Below are 17005 nucleotides of genomic sequence, written 5' to 3' on the forward strand. Positions count from 1 at the left end.
CTCCTTCCAGTCTAGACTCTTCCAATTACACATGATGCATGCCTTCTTTAAAGCAAGGAGGTCTGTCTCCAGTCTGTGTTTTGCCAAAAGCATCTTCAGATGTGCTTTTGTTAATGAGGATGACATTTCAGGTGTGACCAGAAAAGTCTAAATACTTGTAATTGCCTTAGAGCAGCACCTAGTACATAGTTTCTCCAACCCCCTTTGCTTTTTGTCATCTGCTGTGAAATCTGATGAACTTTCTTCATCCCGTCCTCTCTTCCTTGAGGAGGCAACATTCTTTCTTAAACTATGGAGAGTAATAGCACAGTCTCTGTGGTGAGACTTCCTGGATCTGAAGCCATCACCCACCACTTTCTAGTTGTGTGGATTTGGAGAGGTCGTTTCATTTCTCTAAACATCGGTGTCTACATCTATGAAGTGAGATAAATAACAGTACCACTTTGATAGAATATGTGATAAGGAGATTTATAAGAAAAAAAAAAACCTGCCCAGTGTCTGACACATAATAAGTGCTCAATAAACGGTGGCTACTATAATTATTGTGTTAGTAGTAATAGTAGTGGTGTCAGTCTCAAATGGCTGTGACTGATGCTAACAACTGAGCTCTTGGAAATGGAATTGGAGAGTGGTAATGCTAAGTATCTCCTACATGCCAGAAGGTTGGAGAACAGACAATGTTTGTGGTATCGTGTTTCCCCGAAAATAAGACCTAGCCAGACCATCAGCTCTAACGTGTCTTTTGGAGCAAAAATTAATATAAGATCCGGTCTTATATTATATTACATAAGACCCGGTCTTATATTATAGTAAAATAAGACCGGGTCTTATATTAATTTTTGCTCCAAAAGATGCATTAGTGCTGATGGTCTGCTAGGTCTTATTTTCGGGGAAACAGAGTAGCTAAATTCAGCCCAGTGAGGAACGCTTGCACTTTCACTTTCTTTAATCACCACCACACCTTGCACCATAATGAGGGGAACTGCAATCTTGCTCCAAAGCTATTTCTAAGAAGAAATCGAGCCAAGGCTAACATCCTTAACTCTGCTCTCTTAGCCAGACTTCTCCTCTACTTTCCTGAGTCAGGTTGGGAGGGAAGAGAGGGGCGTCCACCCAGCTGCTTTAGCAGGCCCGAATCACGAAGTGGAGGGATGGATTTGTCTTCCTCCTGAGGTGGATATTGACGAGATATCTGGCCAAGGCAGAAGCAGAAGTGCAAGGAGCAGCTACACTCCCTTTCTAGGATCGCCCTGTTTCCTCTGGCTCCAGTTCCCAGCTCGAGCAGGCACCACAGCTGGGCTCAGTCCTCACATCTGCCCCCACAGAGTACTATGCCTTTGCAGCATGCCCCAGCACCTCTCCCAGTCACTTGCTTAGGACAAGTAACAAAGTGACGTCCTATGTGAGGACAGCTTCCTGCTTCCACAGTCTCTCTCAAAGAAACGGACCAGAAGCTCCTGGAGTTGGCCAAACCCTTGAAGCTAGCCTAAAGTCCATAGGAACCATTGCACTATCTGTGTGACCAGCCAAAGAGGGCTGCACAACTGATTTGGGATTGCCAGGAAACGCACTGGGCCATCCTAGGGCTGGGTCCTCAGCTATTTTTGGCAAGGATGGGTGGTATGCAAAGGGACTTCCCTTTTTTCGCAGCACAGAGCCATCAAATGCTGAGCAGTCAAGAGTATTTCTTGTTCTGAGGTCACCATTCTGAACACCTCTCTGGCTGCTGAATTTCTGAGGCCATCATAGCTTGATTTGATTTCTCAGTCCTGGGCATTAGATAAGCCCCCTAAGCTGGGGTGACTTTGGTCCCCTGATGGCTCCCCCTGTCAGCTGCTTCCTGTTTGTGGTGCTGTTTTCTGCCAACTGTAAAGTCATCACCTCCTTGAATGAGAATTGCACAGAGGTGAGTCCAAACTTTTTGTCTTTATTATCTAAATTAAACTGCCTGGAAATTGTGAGATTCAGCCTGCAGTCTCTGCTGAGCCTGGGCATCCCAACATCCACTGTCTCTGAAAGGGCACAAGGTATGTACAAGGTTTTTTGTTGTGCTTTGTTTTATTATTGAAAAGGAGCCAAAGAGCTCAGTCAGGGGGTGAAAACGTAGATTCTTAGTAGAAAGAAGTGAGAGTTTTCCTCTTCTGCAAACAATCTCCCCCAAAATAATCCTAATTGAGACATAAAATATCAACAGGGTCCCAGTGCAAAGAGCAGACCTGCAAACCTGCTTCCAGCACAGAGGAGATGTTTGTCCAACATCCTAGCACATGGCCACTACCCCAAAGAGTCCTTCGGTTTCCTGGCTCTCAGGGTAGGGAATAGTAAAGATGACCTATGCCAGATTTTAGAGCACATAAAGAGCACTCTGAATGAGTCTGGCGCTTGAGTTGTATAGCCGTCCATCTGTTTTCCTAACCCACCGGAGTGACATCCGAGAACAGAGCCAAATTGCACCTTCTGTTTTGGACCATAATGATATTTAGCAACCTGTGGGAAGTTCTTGGAGGGGGTGGCGAAAGAAGGAAAGGAGAAGGACCTTAGTCTCTTGCAATCTTCTAACAGGCTTCAACCTTCATCGCACTGTCTCTGACCCCAGCAAGTGTGCAGCACCACATGGCCTGTTGGCCAAAGACCGGGGACAGGAAGGACCATCGGTCTGTGGGTAGGTGGGCTGCTTTCCTAGGTTGAGGCTGAAAGCAGAAGTGGAGGCAGGAGAAGCAGGATATAGAACGGTGGTGCTTGAGAGCCACAGATAGGAAAACGATAAGGGAAAGCAGGGCAAAGACCTGCCAGGCAAGAACAAGAATCTCAGGCAGGACTGGAATAGGCCTGGAGGCGGACAAGAACAGAACCTTGTTAGTTGGCTATTCGGATGGAATCAGGATGGGCTCAGACCAAGAGGAGGTACCCATGCCCAGGGGAAATTAAAGCAGGTAGCACTGTACTACAGACTGGGTGGCTTAAATAACAGAAACTTATTTTCTCATCGTTCTGGATGCTGGAAGGCCAAGATCAAGATGTGGGCAAGGCTGGTTTCCTCTGAGACCTCTCTCCTTGACTGGATGATGGCCATCTTCTCCCTATGTCTTCACATTGTTTTCATTCTGTATGTGTCTGTCGCCAAATTTATTCTTCTTATAAAAACACCAGTCACATTGGATTAGGGCCCATCCTAATGATCTTATCTTAATTTAATTACCTCTTTAAAGATCCTAATTCCAAATAAAGTCTCATTCTGAGGTACTCGGGATAAGATTTCAATATATGGATCTGGGGGGACACAATTCAGCCCATAACAGAAGGGGTGAGTAAGAGGTTTCTGTCAGCCCCAGAAGGCTATCTCCTCATCATTCAAGTTGAAAGGTCAATTTCACACAAACACGTAGGTGGCCTGATGAGAAGGTAGGAGTGGGGATCAGATAGGTCTGCCATTCATCTCCAACAACCCCAGATAGGATAATATCACCATTACATTCCAGCTCATTGGAAAGCAGGCTTTTTAAAATACTACATTCTTAAGCCTACCAGTTCAACTCTCAAATCCCCACATTCCTGCAAAGCCCCATCAGCTTTTCTGAAGCCCACAAGAGTCCGGGGAGAATTGGAAAGCCCATGGAAACACTAGTCCAGTCTAGCTTCCTACTGAGGACGCCAGGCCCCAGAGCTGCCAGTTACTTTTTGCAAATGGCTTGTGTTTGGCAGAGGGAAGGTAAAAGAGGCAGGAAGAGCACCCTAGTCCTTTGGCTGCCTGTTCCAGGGTCTTCTGTGATATTCAGGTGGCAAGAGTAGTGCTGAGGGTCCCAAGATCTCCAAGCCTGGCCCTGTGCTGCAGTCAGTGCTTTTCTTTTCTGGTAAGTTTGTTTGAAACTTAATATAACCACCTATCTGCAGCCCTCTGAACCTACTCTGATTTTAAATGCCCTGGGACCTATTTGATTAACATTGGACCTGCATTTTCCTTGGCCTCCTCTATCATGTATGAGCTCTTGGCAGCAGGATTCTAAGACGGTGTATTGAGCCTTCACTCTCCGTGAGAACTGAGGAGGTTACTGGGAGATACAAAGATGGATGAGAGCTTGTTCTAGAAGGTAGGACTAGCTAGCTACCCTGCAGGCAAATGGGATAAAAGTGGGAGTGGTGAGAGAGGAAGCTTTTGCCTTAGAGTTGGTCCTTTTTCAAGTGCAAATGACACCCAGTTTTCCCATCCCTCCCCCTTGCTTTCCTTTCCTCTTTAGTTGTTCCTCTCTAGCAGAAGCGTAACTAACCACATACTATATATAGGTTCATGTGACCACCATCAGCTTATCAGGCCCTATCCTGAAAACAAGGTTTTTGTTTTGTTTTATTTTGCTTTGTTTCAAGTTTAGGAAACTTTTTATTCAAGTAAAACATACATGCAGAAAAGTTCACCAATCCTACGTGTCCAGTTCCGTGAGTTTTCACTAAGTGAACATTCCTGTGACCAGCACACAGATCAAGAAACAGAAAGTCCTCAGCACTTCAGCAGCCCCCTCACACCTTGGCCTAGTCACAAGCCCCCAAGAACACCCAATACACTATTTTCATAGATTGTTTTTGCCTCTTTGTGAATCTTACATACGTGAGATCATATAGCATGTACTCTTCCATGTCTGGCTTCTTTCACTCAACAGTAAATATACGAGATTTATTGATGATGGTATGTGAAACAATTACTTGTTTATTTTCATGGCTGAATGGTACTGTGAATAGCAAGCCACCATGTATTTATTCATTCTATCGTTAATGGAATTTTGCATTGTTTTCAAATGTTTGGCTTCTGATGAGTGCTGTTGCTTTGGAATTCTTATCTATGTCTTCAGTAAGCAAATGCACAAACCTTACTAGGTGTAGAGCAGGGAGTGGACGCATTTGGTTACAGGGCCTACACATGCTTACCTATAGCAGACATCGCCAGTTTCCAAAGTGTTGGGACCCATTTATACTCATCAGCAATGTACATGAGTTCGGAATGATCCACAGCCTCACTAACATTTGCTATTGTTTTAAAAACCCATTCTGATGGATGGGTAGTGGCATTTCACTGGGATCTAATTTTTGTTTTCTTGATGGATAATTAAATTGAATACATTTGCATACTTTTGTTGGTCATGTGCATATCCTTGTGGGGTGTGTGTGTGTGTGTGTGTCTGTGTGACTTTTCAAGTCTTTTGCCCATTTTCTTTTAGGTGGCTGTCTCTTTTTTTTATTGATTTGTAAGAGTTGTTTATGTACTGTGGCTACATGTCCTTAATGAGATTGCAAATATCTTCTCCCACTCTGTGGCTTGCCTTTCCACTCTCCTAATGGCACCTTTTGATGAACAGAAGTCCGTAATTATAGTGTAGCTTGATTTAACATGGTTCCCTTACTTTCAGTACATTTCTGTCCTGTTTAAGAAATTTTTACCTACCCCAAAAAGATATTATCCGATGTTTTCTTCTGAAAGTTTTATTGTTTTGTATTGATTTCTAATTCTAGGTTTCACATTTAGATCTATATGTAGCCCATGTGGAATTATTTTTGCATATCAAGTGAGGTAGAAGTCGAGATGAATTTGTTAATAAAACATTTTGTTTAAAAACAATTTCAAACCTAGGAAAGTTCTAAAAGTAATACAATAAGCACTCCATATAGAATCTTTCTTGTTAAATGCTACATGTTTCGTCTCTCTCTCTCTCTCTCTCTCTCTCTCTCTCTCTCTCTCTGTATCATAAGTAACAAAATTAGACCCATGACCAAGTCTTTGGAGGCTGACAAATATGCCAAGCATAGCTGGAATTCAGTGTTTTGTAGGAGAGAGTCCTTCAGTCCTAGGTATGGGGGGAGGGATGGGTGCTTAGTAGAGCTTGTTTTTAGTTCATGGATACAAGGGCTTCCCAACAGCTCCATATAATGACATGATGCTGTGATGGTCCAGTGAAATGCTAACTCCCCTTGGGAGTGCTTGACATATATTAGCCAATTAATCCTCAGGGTTGGCCTGCGAAGAGGCGTTATTGTCCTCCATCTACAGTTGGGGAAAAAGGAGGCTCAGAGAACACAGCTTGGTGGTTGAGAGCTGGGATTTGAACCCGCGCAGTCTGACTGGAGACAAACAGAAAATGAACTGCACGTAATTGGAATGCCCTTTTGTCTGGAGGAATCAGATTGACATCAGTTTTTAGACTATGCTCTCTTGGGATTGTTTTGTTTTATTTGGAGAGAGTAACTGTTACTCTGGGGCTTGACTCAGTCAGATTGCTATCTCTGGGTAGAGGAGTGATTAACGTGGGGACGGGGAGAGGGCTAGGGTTCAGCGTCTCAGATTTCTTGTGCATGGAGGAGCTGGCTGCTGCATGTGCCAAGTGCAGATGAGAGATCCGAAAAGGTGGGAATCACCACTAGAGTGAAACTCAAAGGATTCTAAATTAGAAAATGATTTCAACACTTGCGAGAAGAGAAAATACAGTGGGACAGCAGGGAGTCAGAGACACAGCAGAAAGAAGCAAAATAAGATCCTGATTGAAAAAATGCAAATGAGTATCTGTAGGGAAAAGGAATTGCAAACACAGATGTAACACTTGGGAGTCCTGCTCTGTGTAAAAGGCACAGCTCTGACATGAGACCAGAGGTTGGTGTAGGTCCCTGCACACAGTGTTTCTGAGTTAATGTCCCATGACTCAGAATAGGGGTGGGCAAGGGGCAGTTGTCCTGAATACCATGTAGCCTTGCACCATCCTGCTGGCTGCATGAGTTCATATGCAGAATGGTACTGTCTGTAATAAAACCAGCCAAAGTAGAAGAGTGAGAAAGTGACTTTGGAAATTGACCCCATATGGAGGTCTAGAGAATGAAGGCTGGGTTTAGAGGAAGTGGTCATATGGAGCTCACAGAAACCACAACCACATGGGCTGCAAAAGCAGTGGTGGGTGTCTGCCTGGAAAAGCAACTGAGCACGTGGCCCTGCCTTCCAGCCCAGCCCTGGGCAGTGGCAACAGGCACACTGTATTCCCTTTCTGCATCCTGTGCTTTTCCTTTCTGTGACATTATCATTCTGCTGTCCTGAAATCCTGTGCTATACTATCAGAACTCACTCTCAAAAAGTTTTGATAAGAATACTTGCAGCGAGAAAGACACACAACCTCACTGACATAGTATTTCTGCCAAAAATGTGTCAGCTGAATCAAGTGATGAGGACAGATGAAAAGGAGAAGGAGAAAGAGGACAAGGAGAAGGAGAAGAAAACCCAAATGAGGGACATCCTGTCAACCATAAGCCTGTATTCATTAAAAAAAAAAAAAAAATGGATGCCACGAGAGACAATGAAAGGCTGGAGGAATTATCTCAGATTAAAGGAGACTAAAGAGACATGAAAAATAAATGTAATGTGTGATGCTAGGTTGGAAGAACAAAAATTACTATAAGAGACAATATTGGGACAATTGGTAAAATTTGAATGTAGACTATTTAATAACAATATTGCATCAATGTTAAATAATAAGAATTTTTGGTAATGGCACTATGGCTGTATAAGAGAATATCTTTTTTTTAAAAGAGATTTAGGGGACAAGGTTATGGCATCTGTAATTTACTCTCAAAAAAAAAGAATGAGAACAATAATGTGTGTGTGTGTGCACGTGTGCACATGTACTTTCTGCCTTAAAAAATACAATAGGCTGAAAACAATTCAGTGCTGCTGAAATGATTTGAGAGCATGAGGAGTTTGGCATCACCATCTGTAATATCTGAAATGGTAATTTTGATCGTACAGGAGTGTGAATGAAAGCCAAAGGGAAAGGCCACGTGTGTAAAATTTGTGTGTGGAGGCCAGCACGTTCTCTGAAATGTGTTTGCTTTTTAAATTCTCTTATACGCTACAGTTTTTGTCATTTGCCTCTTTCTCCCAGGAATCAAGGGCAAAGAGTTCACTGCAGCTTCTCCCCAACTAGAGATGAATGGCTCGTTGTGGCTTCCCGGTACCCCTCGGTAGCATTAAATCCACTGGTCCTTGGTTTCTCACCGAGTTCAGCATGAGCTACTTTATTTGCCTGCCTTTCCTTTTGCTGGAAGCTCTCTCAAGCCACTGGCTCAATAGAGTTCCTGCTGGATTTTCAACTTTCTGAATCACATTAATACAGTGAAGTGCTTAGTAAAAAAACAAAAGACGAATAATTTAGGTGTCACGGGTACTTATATATTCAAGATGAGGAAATTGCCAACGTGGAGCCTTTTGCTGTGGGGCCAAAATAGAGCAAGACAAATTGAGAAAAGGCCCCTTTCTCCAAGTTATGCCAATGGAGACCAGAATAGAAAAATGTCCTCTCAAAGCTAATCTGAACCTTAGCAGCTATGGGGATAGCAGCTATACATACATCTTTCCGCTGGGTTGTCCATGTTCATGGGCACCAAAAAGGGGTCTACCGACATGTATTTTTGTGTGTTTTTTCCCCACCAGAGAGCTAAATCTAAGTTTTAAATGCAAAATGTGCATTTCCAGGACATTAAGGGGATTTGTGGCAGTGCCTAGAGGACTCTGGGTCCATAGAACAAAAAATGAATTACAAATAAATATAAATATGGCATTTTCATGAGTGAAATTTGTAATATTGTCACAATATAGAAGAAAACCAGTGATTTCCTATAGATAAGCATGCTTACTATAACTACAAAAGAGTGCAACACTGAGCAGGAGGTGGAGTAAAGCAGAAAGCAATTACAATGGTGACATCTTTAAAACATCACGCTTCAGAGTGAAGGAGGATGTGTGCAGTCTTCTGCTTCTAGCTAAGCAGGTCTCTGTGCAAGTCAGTATGAGGAAATCTGCTCTCTAGAGTTTGATAGCAGGGCTTTCCCAAAGCACGGCAGTCTCAATGGGGCTTCTCTTCTCGTGAGACCATTGTGTGGTCAGGGGAAAGGCAGGGTCTGAAAGGTTGGATGAAATCACACGGAGCCTGAGATGATCTGAGAGATGGCACCCCAGTGAGCTTTTCTTGGAGAACATTTCTTTCTTTCCCTGGAGCCTCTACCTACAAAATAGACTCCATCAAGCCTTCATACCTGCCCTACTACCCTTTACCCTAAGGCATCATACACATAAATTATGACCCCATAATTCTATAGACTGCTTACCGACTCCTTCCCATTTTTACCTAGTTAGTCCAAGATTTGCAACTTGACTTAGGGCATCTAACAAGCAGGGACTGGTAGACTTCTGAATTTAGGACTCTCCTGGGACACAGGATCTGGTGGTCCCACTGAACTTATGTACCCAAATGCTAGAGTCTGGGATCAGCAGCCTGCAGTTCCAGAAATCCAAAATTAATTCACACTTCAGGATTGCATGGTCCCGTGACCTAAGATCTGTGCCACACTACTAGTTCGTTTAAATGTTATATTAAGAAAAGTTTGAAACATAAACAAATGTAATTAGTTACGAAGAATCTTCATATATCATGTATCACTCAGTATTCAAAAAACATCCACATTTTGCTTACTCATTTCATCCATCCACTCCTCCCCTCCATTTTTGCCTGAATACTTTAAGACAAATTTCAAAAATGGTGTGATTTTACCCCTAAATATTTCAAAAAAATAAGAACATTTCTTTTATCATTAACAAAATGTATAATTCTTTAGTATACTCTAATATCCTGTCCTCATTCAAAGTTCCCTGATAGTCTACAAAATGTCTTTTTCTAAATGCTTTATTTGAATCAGAATCTAAACAAGGGTGACTATTAGTTTTTGGTTATGTCTCTTAAGTAGCTTTTATATCTGTCTCTTTTTACAAGAGCAGTCTCCTCTCTTCCCATTACCCTCTCTCTCCAATTCCACCCACATCATTCACATGATGAGAAAACAGTCAGTTGTTCTATAGGACAGCCTATCTTCTGCATTTGGCTGATTGCTACCTTGTGGGGCTGTTTAACTTAAATCCCCCACATCACTTGTAGACTGGAAGTTAGGCCCAAAGTCTTGACTGGATTCAAGCTTTAATTTTTTCTTTGTGGGGGGAGCGGAGGGAGATAAGAATATCTCATGGGTGGACTGTGTACCTAATACTGTATCACATCAGGAAGTATGTAATGTCTCATTGCCTAATTTTGTTGATGCTAATCTAGAGTTGATTTGCTTTCAAACTGAAATAAAACATTTTCATACATCCAAAATCAAAACTATATAACAAAATATATTCAGGGAAGTCTTGTTTCTATTCCTGCTCCTTTATCTGGTTCCTTGCCTCCCCTGCAAGAAAACCAGTTTTGGATTTTTTTTTTCATGGTTTCTTTTTGCAAATATAAGAAAATATACACCTACTTTCTTAATGAAAATGTAGCTACAATATACTATGTACTATATACCATTGACTGTATACACACAATATGTACATTTGGTACCTATCTTTGTTCACTGCAAAGTATACCTGGATATCACCTCATATTCAGCATGTGGACATCTTACTCATTTTGTTTTCAGCTGGTGAAGATTACATTTTGTGAATGTTCTGTATTTTGTTAAACTAATCCTATACTGAAAGATAATCTGGTATTGTCAATCTTTTGCTAATACAAAAACAATGCTAAAATGAATAACCTTATGCATATGTCACTTTGTGTTTTTGAAAGTATGTATTTCGTAAAGATTTCCAGAAGTGGGATTGCTGCTTAAAAGATAACATACGAGGTCTGACAATTAAGTTCGTGAACTTGTTGCAACGACGTTGCTAAACTTTTTTGCTATCAGAGGGATTATTCATAATGAATTTGTACCAACTGGATAAACAGTTAACCAAGTTTACTATCTGGAAGTGCTGAAAAGGCTGAGTGAAAAAGAGACAAAAACGACCTGAACTTTTTGCCAACAATTCATGGCTCTTGCATCACGACAATGCACCAGCTCACACAGCTCTATCTGTCAGGTAGTTTTTAGCCAGTAAATAAATAACTGTATTGGAACACCGTCCCTACTCACCTGATCTGGCCCCCAATGACTTCTTTCTTTACCTGAAGATAAAGGAAATATTGAAAGGAAGACATTTTGATAACATTCATGACATCGAGGGTAATACGACAGCAGCTCTGATGGCCATTTCAGAAAAAGTTCCAAAATTGCTTTGAAGGGTGGACTAGGCACTGGCCTGGGTGCATAACTTCCCAAGGGGAATACTTTGAAAGTGACCATAGTGATGTTCAGCAATGAGGCATGCAGTACTTTTTCTAGGATGAGTTTGCGAGCTTAATTTTCTGACCTCGTATATATTTAATTTTGCTAGTCTATCAAAGTATGAAGTCTGATATCAACTTACATTGTTTCCCTTATCAGAAAGAAGCCAACAAAACCTATAACTGTGAAAATTTAGGTCTCAGAGGCATTCCTGACACTCTACCAAACACAACAGAAGTTTTGGAATTTGGCTTTAATTTCTTGCCCACAATTCAAGTTACAACTTTCAGCAGACTCATAGATCTTATCTTTTTGGACTTAACCAGGTATGTATCTGAGTTCTGTGTGTCTGGTTTATGTTTTACTTAAGTAATAACATGACTTGCATTTCCATTGTTTCCAGGATCTTTTGGGAGGCACAGAGATAATCTCCTTATCCTGTATGTTTAAATTGGGTCAGTAGTGCTATTTAAGTTCTAAGGAATATTGATAACAAAACTGAAAACAAATCTTGTACTAAATCAGATGCCATATTATATTCCACCATTGGGTGATAACATTTTAAGAAAAATCTGCAGGAGAAACACATACACACACACGCACACAATCTACTAACTTTTTTCCTACAAATTGGGGTAAAATTTCTATTATGTGGTTTTAGAGGCAGAATCTGGATTGCAAATGCTGAACTGGTGCTTGTGAAGCAGTGGGCAGAAGTATCACAGGAAAATAAGGAAAGCAAACAAAAGGGAAATGCAGCATATGTGTGTGCCTGGGAGAGGGAGAAAGGGCTCTGTATGTGGATGGAGTCTGTACCCCTTGTAGCAGCTCTGTTTCTTTGATTGTTCAACTTAAGCTTCAGCAGAGCGGGAGAGGAGAGCATTCACACCATAATGCTATTTCATCTGCACAAGCACCACTCTGAGGGAAGCATGATAAATATGACCATCCGACTCACATTAGATGAAGAAATTGAGGTTCAGGGAGATTTGGGGAGCTTGCTTAAGATCACAGAGTAGGGAAACAGGAACTCTGCTCTCCTGACTCCCAGTCCAGTCTCCCAAATTACAACAGGCCATGTCCCGAGCCAAGACGCCATGTGCATATGCTTAGAAAACTTGAGAGAAAGCTTTGCCTTTTCAGATAAGAGACAAAAATTCTGCTACCTACCTATCATGCACCAAGAAAACTAATTTTTTCTGTCCTTTGTCATTTCTCATTTTCAGATGAAAAGAACTTGACTGCATGTTTAGGGAGTGTGTGGATGAGGAGAGCTCTTCTAGCTGGAGGGCTCTAAGCTTCTTCTCTTACTTCCAAAAAGTGGTAATAGTATGACCCCATGCTTTCTAAAATCCTTTTTCTCCGCTCCCTCACCTTACCCTGCCTTTTATCTGGCCACAAATTAGACACCATTTTTTATTACTCTAAACAGTCGTTGTGCCTTTAGCTTTATCAACATGGCTTCTATTTTCTTTGCTCATTATTTCATCTTGCTTTCCAGTTCTTTCTCTCTGAAATAATTTTTCTTTTTCCTGAAGTACATTCTTAGAAACTCCCTTAGTGAGAGTCTGTTAGCAGTAAACGCCCCTGTTGTTTTTTGTTTTGTGTTTTTTTCTGAAAATATGTTTATTTCACTTTGATTCTTAGAAGAGAGTACTTTCTGAAATATGATTCTGGGTTGAGTTATTATTTGTTTATTTATTTGTTTATTTATTTATTTATTTTTCATCCTTTGATGCTATCATTGCCGTCTTTCATTATTGCTGCTGGGCAGTCATCTATCTGTCTAATCATTATTCACCTGAAGGTAATCTATCTTTGCCTCTCTAGAAGTTTTCAACAGCTTCTCTTTGTCTTTGGCAAGCTATAACAATACAGTGATACACTGAGTAGATTGTCGGGCTCCTTGAACATGAGACTGGTAGTTTTTGTCAATTCTAAAATATGCTAGCCATGATCTGTTTGAACTTTGGCTTGCCCCCATTCTTTCTTTTATTTCCTTTGGATTTCTGATTAGACTTATAGCGCATCTTTTCATTCATCCTTCATATATCTTAATGTATTTTTTCCCTGCTTTCTAGCTCTTTGGTTTTATGGACCATATTCTAGGTAATTTTCTCATATTTGCTTCTAGTCCATTAATACTTTTCTTCAGTTGTGTTTAATCTCCTGTACAGACTATACACTGTTTCTAATTTCACTTGTTGACTTGTTCCATTTCAATAAATTTCAGTGATTTCTCATTTTACAAATAAAGCACATCAGTTTTAATATTATTTTAATTATTTAATATTATTTTCCTGTTGGCTCTTACTTTTTATTAACCTGTCAAACATGTTTGATATAAACATATTTATTTACCAGATATTCTGATAATATATATCAGGCATAGCATGTGTTCTTTATATATCATATATAATCAGATATATCTGATAATTCAGGTATCTGCTTTGTTTTTAAACCTGATTCTGTAGAATTCTTTCCTTTTTTGCTGACTTTGGAGAATATGTTTCCCTTACGTGCTTAGAAAATTTTTATTTTGAGCTCATCTATCTTTTGGAACTTTGTGTAAATCTGTGTTTAAAATGCTTTCCTGGAATGAGATAATACCAATAAATTATTAATATCGTTATATATGGTAATAGCATTATGGCTACGAAAATGTCTTTTTTTTTTTTTTTTTTTGAGATGCCCACTGCAACATGTATGGGAAATCTAGGATTTGATTTAAAATAATTCAGGAAAGAGAGTGGGAATAGATGAAGCCAAAAAACATATGGCAAAATCTTGAGAACTGCATCTGTGTGATAGACATATGAAGGTTCATTGTCCTGTTCTCTTTACTTTTATGTAAACTTGAAAGTTTTCCTTATTAAAAATTCAGTACATCACTCCAGAAAAGGTTTCTATTTACTTCTACCAGTTACTTGCAGTCACTACCATCCTGGATCCACTTTAAACTGTGTTTTCCACTTGGGTTTCTTTTGGGTGGTCTACAGAAATAGCATAAATTCAGGCCACAGTCCTCATGAGTGGAAACTTATGGTTGGGGAATCTCTCAGAGGAAACTTCTCTTATTGTTATTGTTGCTCTTGTTTTATTCATAGCCAAAGTCAAGACAAACACATATCCTCAAGGACTCTCCCTGTGAGCTTTCTTTTTTTAAGGTCGCCCACTGAAAGGATCCCTTTTGAAGGTCTTGGTTGTTTGCAGATTTTTGATAGGACTTCCTATCCTATCCCCAAGCTTTGTCTCCTGCCACTGATACATGTGGCTCACTAAACGCAGGCTCTCCGCCACCAGGGCGCCTTTTCATATATATCATCTGATTCGCATTCATTCTATAAAGTAATCCTTATTTCTCTACTTTTTAGATGAAAACAACAGACGTTGAGAAACGTAACTGGCTCAGAGTGGCATAGATTCATGTATAGTATGTCATATGTTATATGTTATGCATTATATATGACAAGTTTTATATTACTTAAAATAGTAAATAATGGTTTCATTTTTCCTACAATCAAACCACTAATTACTCCCTAAATTACAAACACAAACCTCTGAGAGTTCAATCGAAAGGGGCAAGATATCTGGAAGAAATATCTTAATCAGAATGTTCAGAACCGAGGCTAGTAATTCATTCACCAGGCCATCACGGTTACTGAAAAAGATTTTTTATGTTTTATTTTGAATAATAATGTTCACTGTTTTTACTATACACAAATGATGATTTTGTTCCTATAGGTCACTGTGACTGAGTCTTTATTCTAATCAATTATTGTTAAATACTATTATCTTTTTAAGATGCCAGATTAACTGGGTACACGAAGACACTTTTCAAAGCCATCATCAATTGAACACAATTGTGTTGACTGGAAATCCCCTGATATTCATGGCAGAAACATCACTTAATGGGCCCACGTCATTGAAGCATCTTTTCTTAGTCCAAACAGGATTATCCAATCTCCAGTTTATCCCAGTGCACAATCTGGAAAACTTGGAAAGTTTGCATCTTGGAAGCAACCATATTTCTTCCATTAAGCTCCCAGTAAACTTCCCAACACAGAATCTGAAAGTTCTGGATTTTCAGAATAATGCTATACACTATCTCTCTAGTCAAGATTTGAACTCTCTGAAGCAGGCCACCAATTTAAGCCTTAACTGCAATGGCAACGACATTAAAGGCATTGAGCCTGGGGCTTTCCATTCCAAAGTTTTCCAAAGTTTGAAATTTGGAGGCACTTTTGACTTGTCTGTTATATTAAAAGGCCTACAGAATTCTACTACTCAGTCTCTCTGGCTGGGAACATATGAAGACACTGATGAGCAAGAACTTACTTCAGCCATGCTTGCAGGACTTTGTGACATGTCTGTGGAGAGCATCAACCTGCAGAAGCACCATTTCTCTAACTTGTCATCTACTACCTTTCAGTGCTTTACACGACTCCAGGAATTGGATCTGACTGAAACTCACTTGAGAGAGTTACCCTCTGGGATTGAAGGCATGAATTCTCTCAAGAAACTAGTTCTCAATGTAAATCACTTTGACCGATTGTGTCAAATCAATGCCGCCAGTTTCCCATCCCTTACACACCTCTATATCAAAGGTAACCTGAAAAAACTTGACCTCGGTGTTGGGTGTTTGGAAAAACTAGAAAATCTTCAGAGACTTGATTTAAGTCACAGTAATATAGAGGCTTCTGACTGCTGCAATCTGCCCCTCAAAAACCTGTTCCACTTGCAGTACTTAAACCTGAGCTACAATATGCCCATCGGTCTCCAGAGTGAGGCGTTCAAAGAATGTCCTAAGCTACAACTCCTGGACTTGGCATTCACCCACTTGCATGTTAATGCTCTACAACGTCCTTTCCAAAGCCTCTCTCGCCTGCAGGCTCTGAATCTCTCTCACTGCCTCCTCAATGCCAGCAATCAGCACCTTCTAGAAGGCCTGCTGGATCTCCGGTATCTGAATTTACAGGGAAATCGCTTTCAAGATGGGAGCATCTCAAAGACCAACCTCCTTCAGACAGTAGGCAGCTTGGAAATTCTAATTTTATCTTCCTGTGAGCTCCTCTTTGTAGACCAGGAAGCATTCCACAGTCTTGGGAAAATGAGACACATAGACTTAAGCCACAACAGCCTGACAGGAAATAGCATCAGTGCTCTTAGCCACCTGAAGGGGACCTACCTCAATCTGGCTGCCAATAGCATTCGCATCATCCCACCCCATCTCCTCCCCATCTTGTCCCAGCAGAGCACCATTAATTTAAGTCACAATCCCCTGGACTGCACTTGCTCAAATATTCATTTCATAACATGGTACAAAGAAAACCTGCATAAACTGGAGGGCTCGGAGGAGACTGTGTGTGCAAATCCCCCATCTTTAACGGGAGTTAAGCTGTCTGAGGTCAAACTGTCCTGTGGAATTACGGCCGTGGGCATTTTCTTTCTTGTTGTATTTTTATTCTTACTCACCATTCTGCTCATTTTTGCAGTTAAATTCCTTCTTAGGTGGAAATACCAGCATATTTAATGCTGAAGGTTTCTAGAGATGGCAAATAAATGTGTTCAGCAAAATTTCCCTAAGTAGAAGAACTGTTGTCTATTACTGACGAGACTTTACAGATTGGTACCCGGTGCTGGGTGGGGATTTATTGTGTTTTTCTGAGTCTCAGAATTCATGAACCTCTCTGGGAAGTCAACCGAATTAGGCCAGAGGGCCAGACGCAGGTGTGAGAGACACAGAGACTGTTCCTCACATGGAAGGTGGGTAGAAGTTGAGGGAGGTCCCATGGCAGGGAAAGGCCAAAAGAGTAACCCATGAGGAGGCCATCTCCCTCAC

At 40.7% G+C, this 17005-nt stretch overlaps 1 protein-coding gene across 1 annotated transcript; it reads left to right on the plus strand.

Annotated features, from left to right (window-relative positions):
• The first annotated feature begins 1648 nt into the window (after positions 1-1648).
• Positions 1649-16744, plus strand: CD180 (CD180 molecule). The gene is made up of 3 exons (XM_081053561.1): positions 1649-1906; positions 11323-11489; positions 14968-16744. The coding sequence occupies exons 1-3, from the start codon at positions 1817-1819 to the stop codon at positions 16694-16696; spliced, it is 1986 nt and encodes a 661-aa protein (XP_080909687.1). The 5' UTR covers positions 1649-1816; the 3' UTR covers positions 16697-16744.
• The last annotated feature ends 261 nt before the right edge of the window (positions 16745-17005 follow it).

This window comes from Rhinolophus hipposideros, assembly GCF_964194185.1.
Source record: "Rhinolophus hipposideros genome assembly, chromosome: 7".
In the NCBI taxonomy this organism is placed as follows: Eukaryota; Metazoa; Chordata; class Mammalia; order Chiroptera; family Rhinolophidae; genus Rhinolophus; species Rhinolophus hipposideros.